Source organism: Eubalaena glacialis, chromosome 10 (genome assembly GCF_028564815.1).
Source record: "Eubalaena glacialis isolate mEubGla1 chromosome 10, mEubGla1.1.hap2.+ XY, whole genome shotgun sequence".
Classification (NCBI taxonomy): domain Eukaryota; kingdom Metazoa; phylum Chordata; class Mammalia; order Artiodactyla; family Balaenidae; genus Eubalaena; species Eubalaena glacialis.
Window position 1 is genome coordinate 18,110,243 of NC_083725.1, and position 14,505 is coordinate 18,124,747.

The 14,505-nt window shown below is 40.8% G+C and overlaps 1 protein-coding gene across 3 annotated transcripts; it reads right to left on the reverse strand.

Annotated features, from left to right (window-relative positions):
• Positions 1-1,201: 1,201 nt before the first annotated feature.
• REXO2 (RNA exonuclease 2) lies at positions 1,202-11,700 on the reverse strand. Of its 3 annotated transcripts, XM_061202514.1 has the most exons (7): positions 11,479-11,699; positions 10,434-10,517; positions 6,916-6,993; positions 6,287-6,398; positions 4,840-4,948; positions 3,562-3,615; positions 1,202-1,644 (listed from the first exon to the last, which is right to left on the reverse strand). In XM_061202514.1, the coding sequence occupies exons 1-7, from the start codon at positions 11,623-11,625 to the stop codon at positions 1,515-1,517; spliced, it is 714 nt and encodes a 237-aa protein (XP_061058497.1). In that variant the 5' UTR covers positions 11,626-11,699; the 3' UTR covers positions 1,202-1,514. The 3 variants fall into 3 exon arrangements, with proteins under 3 accessions (XP_061058497.1, XP_061058499.1, XP_061058498.1); XM_061202516.1 differs by lacking the exon at positions 10,434-10,517 and having other exon boundaries at positions 11,479-11,700; XM_061202515.1 differs by lacking the exon at positions 3,562-3,615 and having other exon boundaries at positions 11,479-11,700.
• Positions 11,701-14,505: the final 2,805 nt, after the last annotated feature.

The window sequence follows — 14,505 nt, forward strand, 5'->3', positions numbered from 1 at the left end:
AAGGCACCCACTGTGTACCAAGCACTGAGCTCAGAACTATGTGTAGTATGTAATTTAATCCTGACAATTCTTTGAGTTAGGTAGTGCCACTCTCACTTTATAGATGAGGAAAGCGAGGCTTCGAAAAGTGAACTTGCCGAAGTCGCTCAGTATGTCACGGAGCTCAGATATGGACCCAGAGTTTGACTCAAGAGCCCTGTTCTTAACTACTATAAAATCCTGCCTTCCAACCCGCTGCAGTTGGTACATGCGCTAAAACCCATGCCATTCTGAGAAGTGGAAAAAGCACTGGTCAGAAAAGTCAACAGACTTGACCTTTTCATCAACTCACGCTTCCTACACTTGTGAATTTGAGCCTTCATTTACTCATTTAGAGAAGTACCACTAAAGCCTCTCTCCACTCATAGGTTGTTGTATAAGGTTAAACAACTTAGTCAACGAAATTATGAGGTAATTCTAATCTATAGTCCAGTGACTTCTGTCTGTAACTCTCACATTAGGATCACACTGCTATGTTGATGTAACGGCCATAAAATCGAGTTAGGATGGAATCTGAGATCAGCACAGGAGGCTTTTAGTCCAGTGGTTCTCTAGGAGACGTGGGTCACCTGCGGGCCCTTCCCCATTCTGATTCCTTGTTTTAGGGGGCATCTCTGAAGGAGATTTGTTGTAGAGACAGATGATCCTAATGCACCCTCTGGCTGAGGACTAAACTATCTACTGTGCTCTAAAGTACATAAACTTAGGAGTCAAGATATTCAAACCAAAATCCTTTCTCAAATACTTGCTGACCATTAGACCTAGGGCAGCCAACTATTTACATTCTACAAACCTAGCACCGTGGCTGCCTTGCGCATAATATCTATTCAATAAGCCTTAGTTATTACCTACAGAATCACTGTCTGGTGGCTTACTTGAATTTCTTGAATGTAGCAAAGAGTAGCTATTCCAGAGCTCTGACAGTTCAGTAACTATAACTAACTAAGAGCCCAATTTGCTTCTCTGAGCCTATCTCCAGTTATTCTATTCTTGACTTGTAAAGCAAAACAGAATAAGTTCACTTCCTATTTAACATAAGAAACTTAACCCACTCCTAATGGCATTATGAGCATTTAAACATTAGGCATACCACCTAAAAAAGAAAAAAAACCCATCATTTTCCAGTCATTAAACTACTAAAGAATAGATGGTACAAAAAGGGTTGCATTTCAATAGAACTAGCTTTATTTTTTTTTTTTTTTTAAACAAAAGAAATGGTCTAAAAGCAAATACAGATATGTACCAAGGGATGGATGTGACCTGGTACTTACAAAGGAGCTGCTGTGTCATAAATGAAAACAGTATGTTAGGAGAAAAATAATTTCCAGGTGCTGTGTGCTTGAATAATCGGGAGATGCAAGTGCACTGAAGGAAGGTGCTCTGCCAAAGCAGTCAGCGTGAGCCCAGGGGAAGAAAAAGAAAAACCACCAGAGGTCCTTCCAGAGAACTACGTGGTGGCAGCAAGAGAACTGGCATCAACTCACAGTCTTCTCATTTTCCCCATTTTCTATAATTTTCCTCTTCTTCTCATCTGTTTTTTTCTTGAAGATGTTATTTCGGTAAAACTGAAGTTCTTTGATGCTTTCACTAATGTCATCAAGTGCCCTACAAGCAAACATACCACGCTGAGTTGAAATGTCCGAAACCCAGAGGAGATGATCACCATTTTGCAAAGCGTAACTTTTTATAAATAACTTAAGAACAACAAGGACTACTGTAAATGCAACTATCTGACATCATCAAGAAGTGGAACATTTCAGCATAGCAAATTTAAGTGCTTTGTTTTTTAAAAAATGTTTGAATTAAAAAAAAAAAAAGATTTCTAAACTATAACAGATTAAAGTTTACCAAACTGTTCCATAAGATAGTGAGGTGTTCCACCGGGGAAAAAAAAAAGAATTCCGGGGTCAAATAGATTTAGGAAAACCTAGATTAAACATTTCTTCTTTTGAAGTTTTTTGCCAAGCATTTAATGTACTGATGTGTTGTGAATTCCCCAGAGGAGGTTGTACTATATACACAGTATTTCTAAAACTTAATCGACCACCTGTGTGGAATGCATATTAACAGCTCATGGCATGTAGTTTGGGAAACACCGCACAATACTTAACGACATCCTGCACAAAATACAATCACGTACTCGAACGTAACTCGTGACTCCATCATCATAATGAACATCAATTATCAGACAGTACCTAACCACAAAAGAGGATCTACCTCCCCTCTCGTGGTGATTTGTGCTATAATCAGTGGCAGCCTGCCTCCATCTAACAGCCTTTCTTCTCCTCCAACACGCTGTTTCTCACCTGTCGTAGTCTGAGAAATCAGGTAACCAAGATTACTAGAACGGTGTGCAAGTAAACCAATCTGCTCTGACTGTCAAGGGCCTCTTCTAGAGAACAAACTGCACAAACTTTAGCGCAAGAGCTTTCAGACAGTTATTTCTGTGGTTAAGGCAACAATTTTGCTTTCTTCCCAGGTCTCGGATAACCAGTGGAGAGCTGAAGCTGTCAAAAATACAGCCTCTGGCTAAATCAAGGTACACCACAGCTTAGCCACAATACTGAAACCCAAAACAAGATCTGAAAACCCAAAGTTCTTCTACAGCCCACTATGTGGCAAAACCTGACCAATCTTGATGCGAGGCTATTTATAGTCATTAGTGATGCCATTTGGTGTGAATATCTGTACATTTCACCGTAGAAACAGCAATGTGCTCGATTATGAGGTGCTTCCTCAGGCCTTGTTAGGGGTATTACTACCTTTCTAAAACCTGAAAACTCCTGAAATCCAAAACACATCAAGCCCCAACTGTTTCACATGAGGTATCCCAGACCTGTGTTACTGTGCTGTAGTCCATGAAAGCCCAATAAAAAACATTAATGCCAGGCTCTTTAGAGCAGGGACTTGGTCCTCCTGTTTGGCTAGAAGTGTACACGGTACACAGTACACAATAGGGGCTCGGTACATGGATGAAACAAATGCCAGCTGCTACATCTCCCACCAAGTTTTATGTCCTTCCTCAGACACTACAACACCAAAAGGTAAAAGAGGACTCATAGATACACAAGTTCTTTAAATTCCTTGTGTACTTCAGCCTAAGGCTGCAGACATAAAAAGAAACAATCTGAAAAACTACAAAGTGTCTAAGTTAGGCTAACTGTGTTGCACAACTGTACACAAAGTGTTCTAATTTTAAATGACTACAAATCCATATGCTTGATGGGAAGAAAATTATACTGCTCATTACTAGAAAAAAAATTAGACCGCTTCACATACCTACAAACTAAGTTATCTGCAAGTTTCAAAACAGCAATAAAGACATTAAGACCATACATATCTCACAATGGAATGTTAGAACACTGACCAGAATTCCTGATAATCTTAGCAAAAGAAGGTTATCTTTATGTAGTTGTCCTTTATTTTTCCCCCAAGGGAATAGAGACATTATTTCAAGCAGTCAGGAATTCGGGAGTTATGTGCGTGTCAGACGGCCAAGCACTTGGAAGGACCCAAACTTACCTGTGAGAAGCAGCCTTCTTTGGTGCAAATTCATATTCTTCTGGATACCAGCGTCTACATACAGCAAAAATGGAACTCTCAAAGGAAACCGTCTCAAATACACTGAATAATTACGTCCTTCAAGTAGTTTAATAACTTTGTAAAAGGCATTTGGGTTGTGACTATCGAGCTGCCTCCCTGTCCGGGACTCCACCTTCGTCCCTTTCCTCTCTTCATACTATAGATTCTCTTTGGGCAAGATCAACCATGTATAAGATTGCTAAATCTGCGCACTCCAGCCCAGCCCTCTCCTGCGCTTCTGTCATGGATATCCAACTGCCGAGACTGGACATCTCCACCTAAAGTCCACCGGACACTTCCAACTCCACACACACATATGGTCATACTCATCATCCTCAACATCTCCCTTCCCCCACTGGCCAAATCTACTCTTCCTCTTATTTTCCCCTTTATCTTTGATCAGTTCCATCATCCACCTAACCGCCCAAACTAGAAACGCGAGGAATCACTTTATACGTCCTCCTTTTCCTCACGCCCCCATTCAAGCACTCAGTGCCATGCTACTGACCTTCTCAAATGCTCTACCTCCTGCTCTCTACCGCCCACTGCCTTTTCCCTAGCTCCTTCTCTCTCCAAGATGGTGAGAGAGTCCTTCTCATCTCCCTACCTCTTTTCTTACCACCTTCTAATCAGAATGATCTAATCGCATCACCTTTACCTTCCTGCTCCCGCCTATCTTCATACCTCTGCCCATTCTCGGGAAAGCTCACTCCTCACCTTAAATACCTGGAACACGGCCACTCTTCCTTAAATCTCAACTTGAAAGCTATTTTCTCCGTGAAGCTTTTGCTACCTCCCCATTCCCCTCACTCCAGCTGCCGGGTGCTCCTTCTCTCGTGCCCGCAATATTCTACCCGCACTTTCCCCTAACAGACGTCATCACACAGTACACTTCTCAGGTGTGTTTTTTACACATCTGTCAATGCACTAGACTCTAAGCACTTAAGGGCTTTTCATCTGTATGTTCCCAGCACATAGGCCAACACGTGGCACAGAAAATGGGTGCTCAATAAATTTTCCAGATGAGTGAAATTTATACGGAAGATTTTTGAGGTTCTTTCTTCCCAATTCTCACCAGTTCAAGCGAGAATGGGACGAGGAAGTTATACACACACTTGGCCCCCTCAGTTCTACACCTTTATTCAATTACTCTGTACAAATTCTCAAGGAAAACATGCTAAATGAGGCAGTTGAATGGATCCTAAATATAGCCCTTACCTGCACAGCTCTTTAACAGTGCTCACATCAATTATTCTATAATGAAGATGTTTCATGAACTGGGGCATGTATTTGTCAAGAAACTTCTTATCTGCATGAACTGAATTTCCTAGAAAGACACGAAGCATACCGCATCTGTGTATTTCTAGTAGTATACAAAAGGATACACAAATTCATAAACTGTATTTAATTGGAGGTGATTTTTTTAAAGAATTCAAACAATTCCTCAAAGCATCTCAAAACTTCGAAATTAGGTTTGAGTGTATCTGATTAGATTACAAGTGCAGATTTCGGAGTATTTAGACAGTTTAGCTCATAATAAATTTGTAAATGGCCTCTTTATGGACAAAAGGATGAATCTATCATTCCACATACTAAAAATAACGCTCAAATCTGTAACTTCTTTAGATAATACCACATGCACAAATTTTCTCCCAGTATCACAAAATCTACACCACTAACACTAAAAGTTTAACTGTAGATAAACTCATAAGTAGATAAGCATTTATTTACATTTCAATTTTAATCAATCATATCCACATTCATGTTTCCACACAGTAATTTATATTAAAAACACTAAATTTTAAATAAGAGCTTTAAAACAGACACCAGCTGCATTGGCTAGGGGGAAAATTGATACAATACATGCTATATAGTACTTAAAGTCAAAACATTTTATGACTATTTAAGGGAAGTTACTGGTATAGTTACTATACCAGCTTACATATACAAATACAAACACATCACCACAGGACATTAGCCTCCCTTTGACAATGGCAGTCCTTTCAAAATCCTAGCAGAACTGGCCTAGTTTCTTTAAAAAGTCAATGTCACAGGGGAAAAAAAAAGATAGGTGCACATTTTAGATTAAGAGACTAAAGCGACAGAATAACCAAATGAAATGCGTGAGTCTTGACTGAATCCTGGTTAAAAAACAAATAGACATTTCGGATGTGGACTAGAGATCAGATGATGTTACTGAATTGTTTTTAATCGTCTTAAATGTGACAATCACATTGTGGTTACTTAAGAAAATGTCCTTATGCTTAGGAAATTCTGGGTGAACTATTTAGGGATGAAGTGTCATGATGCCTGCAATTTACTTTCAAATGTCCAAAAAAATAGACAGATAAATATGGCACAAGGTGAACAACTACTAGATCCAACTTTTCTGTATATTTGAAATTTTTCCATAATAAAAATAGGTGGAAAATTTTTATTGAGTTAATCTGGGTATCCCAGATCTCATGTCAGGTTTCGGGGCATTTTCTCCGATATTCATGTATAAATTATACAAGGAAATTTGAGCAACAAAAGTAAGATGGATAATCCAAATCAGGGTTAAGTGGAAGGCACGATGATCCTGGCTGATCGTTCTGGAACCGCAGTCTCTTGAACCGCTACGATGGAAGACTATCTACAAGGCAGACATAGGACTGGATTTTACCTGCAAGTGGACAGAGCCCCGGAGGAGTCAGCTGTCGTACAAAGGACAGAAATTCATACTCTGCCTGCTGCAGTGTCATTGTACTCTCCTTCACTGCTTTGGTTAGACCAGACTGCAAGAGAGAATCCCCAGCCCCACCAAGACACATGAAGTCAGTGTTCAAAGGCATCCAGATATGAAACTTCACTTCTAAAATGGGCAAATATAACCACAGATGGACCATTTACAGAGCTCAAGTTCACACTGAAACTGCCATCTTGGCACCGATTTTTTTCTTAAAGAATCCAAGTCAGATAAGCTATGTTCCTGATTGTTAATAGCATTTCCACACAGTCAGAAAAGATGGTGCTCAAAGTCCAAGGATATAACCTCTGGGAAGAAACAACTTAACAGGAGAGCGGCATTCTCCCTTCTCTGAAAGTTGATCGTCTAACCTTATCCAAAAGACTGACTTGAGCAATACTTGATAATCCGCAATGTGCTCGTGACAGACTGAATGCAGGAGAGGAAAAAAGAGGACATTCAGGAGAAGATGGTCTCGAGAGGTCCCAAAGATGAAAAGTGAACAAGCAAGCAGTTTCCCAGGCTCGCCAAGCAATCTTCCTCTACCCCTTTTATGGTAATGTTACCTTCCCATGATGCTCCTTACACCAATCTGACATGCTGTCCAGTAACTCATCTGGCTGTTTTATAATCAGGTTAGGACCCTGTGGATAGGAAAAGCTGTTATTCATCCAGAATCAATGGGGATAAGCTTGGTTTCTGAGTTTAACTGCTTTAGGAATTACATATATATACTAGAGAAGGGAAGAAAGATGAGGGACTTTGTTAACTCTAAAAGTGGTCCCCATTCATTCCAGCACTATTTATGACAACAAAAAATAATGAACGAACACACACATAACACAACCGAAAACTGAAATGCCTATCAACAGAGGACACAGGTATCCACCAAAGGTCAGCAAACTATAGCCCCAGCCTGTGGCTTTTTTTTCTTTTAATTGCCAGCAAGCTAAGAATGATTTTTACATTTGTAAATAGCTGTAAAACAAACAAATATGGGACAGAGAGGTACGTGGCACTCTAAGCCTAAAATACTTAATATTTAGTGTTTTTTAGAAAAGGCTTGCCAACCCCTGACTATGAAAAGTGTCTATACTGCCAAGTGAAAAAAGCAAATTGCAGAACAGTGTACGCATGCTTATGAGTTCACTTATACTTGTTTTAAAAAAACACACATTTGTATATGCATGGAAAATACTAAGAAAATACATAAAAGTTGGGGAGTGGGATGAGACAGGAGAAGAACAGCACAAAAAAACAACTTACTATACATAATATTTTGCATAAAGCTATACTGTTTACTTTTAACAGTATTTTCACATTAAAAAGTTCAAAAAGTAATTGGTGACATGTGAAAGATTAAAAAAAAAAAAAAAAAAAAGCGATGCTGGAATTCTCAGCTCCACTTAATAGAACATTCAACTGTGAGTCAGACAGAATCCCAGCAGTAGGAGAAGCTCAACTTGTGGCATTAAAGCAAGTCACCTTCGGCTTAGTTTTACCTTCTGTACCATGGCGATAACAACCCCCCCCAACCCCTGCCCTCACAGGGATGTTAACAGGATAAAAGAAATTATAGATATGAAAGTTCTTTGAACTCTCTGGGAAAAAAAGATTCTCTAAATCCAAGGTATGATTACTACTAAAGTGGTAAAAGTACTTTGCAATTAGTGAGAGGAATGGCAAGAATTTGACTAAAATATGCCTGACAGCTACAACTAACAAGGAGTTTTAGCCAAACAAGAAAACTGGTGACGGCAATCTCCATGAAGAAGCAAAAAATTTGCTCTGATAACCTTTTTCTTTTTTTTTTTCTGAAGTATAGTTGATTTCCAATGTTGTGTTAATTTCTGCTGTACAGCAGAGTGATTCAGTTTTACATACATATACATTCTTTTTGATATTCTTTCCCATTCTGGTTGATCTCAGGATATTGAATATAGTTAGTTCCCTGTGCAATACAGTAGGACCTTGCTGTTTTGATAACATATTTTTTAAAAAACCAAAAACCTCATATTGCAAAACACAATTCTAACAAACCATGATGGAAGAAGCCAACGACGATCAACTTAAGGCTATTTAACTTACTCTAGATCCCAGTTTGGCACACTAAGCTACTTACAGAAAAATTTCCAGGTGGGATGTCTGTTCTTCTAGCGTAAAACATTTTCCTCAGACTCGTATACAAGAATAAAACATATATTCCACAGAACTGACACTTCAGTGCTAACAGCCCCTAAGCAATTTTTTTTTTTTTACATCCTTATCCTCACAGGAATAAAGATGCAGACATAGAGAATGGACTTGAGGACATGGGGATGGGGAAGGGGATGGGGAAGGGGAAGGGGAAGGGGAAGCTGGGATGAACTGAGAGAGTGGCATGGACATATATACACCACCAAATGTAAAATAGCTAGCTAGTGGGAAGCAGCCACATAGCACAGGGAGATCAGCTCGGTGCTTTGTGTCCACCTAGAGGGGTGGGATAGGGAGGGTGGGAGGGAGATGCAAGAGGAAGGAGATATGGGGATATATGTATATGTATAGCTGATTCACTTTGTTATAAAGCAGAAACCAACACACCATTGTAAAGCAATTATACTCCAATAAAGATGTTAAAAAAAAAAATCCTTATCCTCATCAGACTGGGTCTATTTACAAATGCCACCCTCATGTGCAGCTGTGTGACTACAGACCCAAGTTTCCTCCAGGGTACATATCAACTAACTGGTCCATTAAACTGCCAGTATTTCACATTATATCAACAGTCTAAGGGAAAAACTCTTCTTCAGACAAGGGTAAGTAGGGCTGGTAAATAAACACACTTCTCTTCACTATTCATATCTAGGAAATTCCAAGTGACAGGAAAAAACAACCAAACCTAAAACTCAAGGTTTATATAAAAGTTTTTTTGTTTGTTTTGTTTTGGAAAAAAAAGAGGTAGTTGCTACAGTGAGATACAAAGTCTCATGATTCCCCTCCAGCTGATGTATCAGGAGGTACTCCAAGATGTATGCCTGGTACTCCATGAAAGTAGCAATTCATCTAAAATGGTTCCTCCCCTCTCTTACCTACCCAGGAAAATAAGTAGAACTCTTAACTGTAGACTTGTGAAATTTATCCAGTGCCAGTAGCACATCAATCCGACCCTCTGGAAACTTATTTTAACAAAACTGTCTTTCCCCAAACCATCCCTACTGTGTTCCTATTCTAGAGTTTCTCACCACCTCCGAATACTGCTGACAATATGACACAGAGTTTATTCAGGGCCCAGGATTTCACCCTCTACCAGTCAGACGTTCTCATACGCTTATTAAATGCTTTGTGAGTGGCCAAAAGGCAACAGGTGTGTTTTATTTGTTTTGCTTAACGTTTCAGTTAAAAGCAGCATGTTAAAACCTTAATCATGCCCAATATGTCAACAGGAGGATATTTTATGATTCTGTATCAACAGGAATTCTAAAATCTTAATATAGATCTAGACGAATCACATGTCCTAGCTGAAAAGGTAGAAACTGGATATATGGAGTTATAAGCTACGCTATATATAAGCTAAGATTATAATATAAAGAAGTCAACTTCAGCATGAGTCACCAATCCTGGTGGGACCACAGTCAAGTGTCTTATTGGTTGGGAGCACTTTACTCAGACTGCTTGGGTTAAACTCCTGGCACTCCCAATAACTAGCCAGGTGGCCTTAGGCAAATTACCCAACAACTGTCTGCCAAAGCGTCTCTCTCTATATAGTGAGTATAACAGTACCTACCTTATAGTTGCTGTGAGGATTAACAGTGAATACATGTAAAGCACTTAGAACTGTGCCTGGCACGCAGTAAGCTCTTAGCAAATGATAGCATTTATAGTTCCTAATTTTTGGCAGTACTATAGAAAAATACTAGGCTCTGAGATGGATTACTTTGGTTCTAGTACCAAGCCCACCATGACCTAGAACATTATTTTGGACCTTAATCTACAGGGACCTCAGTTTTCTTATCTTTTAAATAAAGAGATGGGGGGGGGGCACCAATCTTTAGATTTCCAAAACACTCTAAACAGTATGGTTGTATTACAAGGCATAACCTACTTCAGCCAAAATGTTGAGATCAGAGTCAGTTATCAGACAGGCCATCTCAATAATCTGGTCCTTCTCAATGTCCAATCCTGTCATCTGCAATAAAAAATACATCACACACACGAAACCGTCTTTCTGGCCTACTATATCCAAGTTTATTTAACAGGACATCCCTCAAGCATATTCAATTTATATCCCACAGCCAGGATAAAAGAGACAAGAATGCTCCTTAAGCAAGTCCTCAAGGCACTCATTATGAGTTATTTACTCAGTAAACATTTACCAAGGGCCTGCTACATGCCAGGCATCACAGTCTTACTCTGGGGCCGATGCAAAGTAAGCAAAATTGAGTGCTGACAGCATTCAATTTTGGAAGAGTTAGATAACTAACATTACTACATCTCTGCAGAGTGTACAAAGTTTTTACGTTAATTACACCACTTGATCTTCATCACAATCTAGTGTTATGATCCCCATTTCATATATGAGAAAACTGAGGCTCAAGGGAGAGGGGAGTGCTTGGCTGAGTATGGAAAACCTAAAGGGATCAGAACTGGGTTGTAGTGCTAACCCCGACCTTCACTAAAGGCGTGACCTTGAATGAGCTGAGTCCTCTCTCTGGGCCTCAGTTTTCTCCTTTAGGGAACGTGGGGTAAGGCTGAGTCATCCCCAGAGTCCCGTCTAGCTCTAACAACCTACGGTCCTGGGAGACTGGGGAACTGGGGTCTAGCACAGCCGCTGTGCGCACCCCTACCCCCGTGACCCTGAGCCCATCAGAGAGTTAGGGAGGTCCACATCTGGGCGGAATTCGGGGCTAGAGCAAGCCATATGGATGACTCTACCCTCTGGAAAAGAAACCCCACAGTCCGGCACAGTCCCCAACACCCGCAGGACTCCTGCCCCCCCCCGACCGGCCCCGCGCCGTCCACAGCCGGGAGGCGCTCACCTGCCACACCTGAGACCCAGACACTGCCACTCTCCCCGGACAGGCTCGGCTACTCTGTCCCACGCGCGAAACCTCACTCGTCTCCCCTCACGCCCCACCGCCCTGACTCACCTCCAGGTCTACCCAGACCATCCGCTGAGCCATGCTCTCCCCAGCCGCCATGGCTGCGCCAGCTTCCCGGACACCCCACGCCCCGAACGACCCTCGAGTCCCACCCACACCTCGCAACAGCCTGGAACCCAGGGAGCCGCCTAGCATCACCCGGCACAAGCCACCACGGCCCCAGCCTCTCAGCCGGCGCTGGCGCAGGCGCGATGGTCGCTAAACGTCGCAAACCCGCGGGGAGGTGCAGGAGCAAAAACCGCAAGTCCCAGCATCCAGTGCGCCGGCTGGCCCTGAACAGTCCGGCTTAGCTGCCGAATGGGATGATGGGACTTAGAGTCTTGTCTGGTGTTGCGCCCGATATCCCCGCCCCCGCCACGTGTTTTCGGATGTTACTGGACGCGCATGTTTTTCAGAACTAAGTTTATTCGTTTCCAGGAGTTATTTCCTGAATTTGGATTAGTTGTAAATCGCCTAGTTGAGGAAGAACTCTCTTACTTTGTTAAGTCGAAAAAGACCTGGTTACCGGTTTGTTTGTTTTTTAATGTATCTTTTTTGCTTTTTTTTCCCCCTTCTTTTTACTTACTTGCAACTCCACTTCACACACTGGGTATTTTTTTCATTTACATGAAACAGCAGGGCGGTGTGCTTTTTTTCAAGCCAGAAGACCATTTCCGCTATCAACTAGTCCTTTAGAAATCCTTAAATGAGATCTTATCCGAGAGATCACTTAGCACGCTTTAGGTGCTGACTAAAAGTCCCTTTCCTTCATAGGCAAAGGGTTACTTCTTATTCCTTACTGAGGGGCTTGCCGTGGTCTGTGTTTCAGTTCAGCTGTTAGGTGTCAGTGGTAATGACTTCCTAGTCCACCCTTACAAGTTCTCAAGGTTAAATCTCGTCCTTGTATAACGAATCTATGCAGTAAATTAAATGAACTAAAAACAGCTTTGCCCGCTCTGCAATCTGCTTTGGTTTTGATCAAAGTATTTTTAATCTCCTCCACTAACAGCTATAGTTTCCATTATTTCCAAGAGTAGAGATGGCCACCAACAAGATCTTTCGACCCTGGAGTATCAAATTGCATTGAGTCTCGTAAACCTTTGGCTCTTCAGTGGCAAGTCAGGGTGCTGAGTGCGACATTGTTACAAACATTTGGTCTCAGCCTGGAATTATATCCTCAGTGTATTTTTCTGAAATGCCACTAATTACAGAGCTGGTGGTCCATCTTATAGTAATTCATACCTGGTGAGCTGGTTTTGTGAGAGGGAAACTTTGTTGCTTAGTAAGAGCTGTAAGAATAATGCAGTGTCCTGGATTTCACCTTCAACTTCTCTGGTATACCCAACCCACCACCTGCCAGGTCACAGAGAAAATCTCTTCTAAGTGTCATCAAATCGTGTGCAGTTTTATGTATACACACACACACACACACACACAATGGTATATATTCTAACTGCACTGCCTGATGAGTCACATTGTTTTGCTTTAGCTTTTTACTCACTTGTAGCCTACTTGATAAGAAATAGTCTACAAAAAGTAAAAAAAATTTTTTAATAAAAAATAAAATAAAAAAAGAAGTAGTCTACATTTCTTCTGTAGTTTTTTCTTTGTTTTAAACTTGATTCATAGAAAGTAGAATCAGTTGAAGTATATAAACTTTTATCAATTGTGCTTTTTATCCTCCGGAAGCACTGATATTATTTCTTTAAATTTTCAAAGAACACCTTTTGTTTTCAAAGTTACTACTGGAACATTGATCAGTTTTATTACAAATTACAACTTAGGAAATGCTATTTACATTAAAGAACTTGTATCCTGAAAACTTATGATCGTAGCTTTAAAATATTGGGTAGTTAAAATTATGTGTGGACTTCTTTGAAACCAGTTTTCATAGTAATGTACTTTCATTTTAACATAAAGACATTTTAGATGAATGGTATTATAATGTAAGGAGATTTATAGTTTATTGGATTTTGTGTATAATAACATTCGATTGGTAATCTTAAAGGTTATCAAAACAATGTACGCATCAAATTCACAAATCGAAACCATGTAAATAAGAGGGAGGGCAGGGAGTTCCCTGGTTAGGATTCTGGGTTCTCGCTGCCGTGGCCCTGTTTCAATCCCTGGTCAGGGAACTGAGATCCTGCAAGCCGCGTGGCCAAAAGGAAAAGAGGGAGGGCAGACAGAAGAACATGGGGCTCTAGAATCTGAAAGCAGCCTTGTCCCACGGTGGACTCATTTCGTTCCCTTTTCCTTTCACAACAGACTTTATCTTAAAGCCACACCACTCTGCTCAGAGACTTTGCTTTTTCAATTCTGTCATGAACCTATAAGAACTGCTTTTGTTAATTAACAAGGGTAAAATGCCGATAAATCTTGTTCTCTAAAATCATAGACTATGAGAAACTTTGCTGTTTGAAGTCATTTCAGAGAGAACAGCTTCTCTTAAAGAATCTAGGCCATGTGTGTCACTTTGACACAGAGAAGCTGCCTCAATTTCCAACCCAGGGGCAGAGATTCAGATAAGAGGTTTCCAGACACAGCATTCCACATTTATCTTAAATTTATAGTTTCTAAGGAAACAGGACCTGAGTCAGCTTTTCAACACTGCTGGTAGTCAGACAGTGATGTTTCTGGTCCCTCTGGGCTTAAGGTCACAAGGGTGGAGGTGAGCACAGCAGCTCCACTAGACCCCCACTTGCCCAGCCTCAAGGGCCCAGGTTGTTAGAGCTAGACAGGACTCTGGGGATGATTCAGCCTTACCCCACATTCCATAAAGGAGAAAACTGAGGCCCAGGGAGAGAGAGGATTCAGCTCATTCAAGGTCATGCTGTTAGTAAGGATCTGAGTTGGGGCTACAACTCAGTTCTGATCTGTTTCTAACAAGACATGGCCAAGGCTACACAAACCCTCCCCTTATTTAAAGATCACTACTTTTTTAAGCGTTTTTTTTTACTTTTTGTGTGTGTGTGGTAAAATATACATACATAAAATTTCCCATTTTAACCATTTTTAAGTCTGCAGTTCAGTGGC

Bases quoted from the DNA above. Each gene is read 5' to 3' on its own strand.
- REXO2 (XM_061202514.1), bottom strand. From the start codon at position 11,625: ATGCTAGGCGGCTCCCTGGGTTCCAGGCTGTTGCGAGGTGTGGGTGGG. The intron at 10,518-11,478 runs GTGAGTCAGGGC...TTTTTATTGCAG, and splicing joins TGGTCTGGGTAGACCTGGAG to ATGACAGGATTGGACATTGA. The intron at 6,399-6,915 runs GTAACATTACCA...TCTCTCTTGCAG, and splicing joins GTAAGGAGCATCATGGGAAG to TCTGGTCTAACCAAAGCAGT.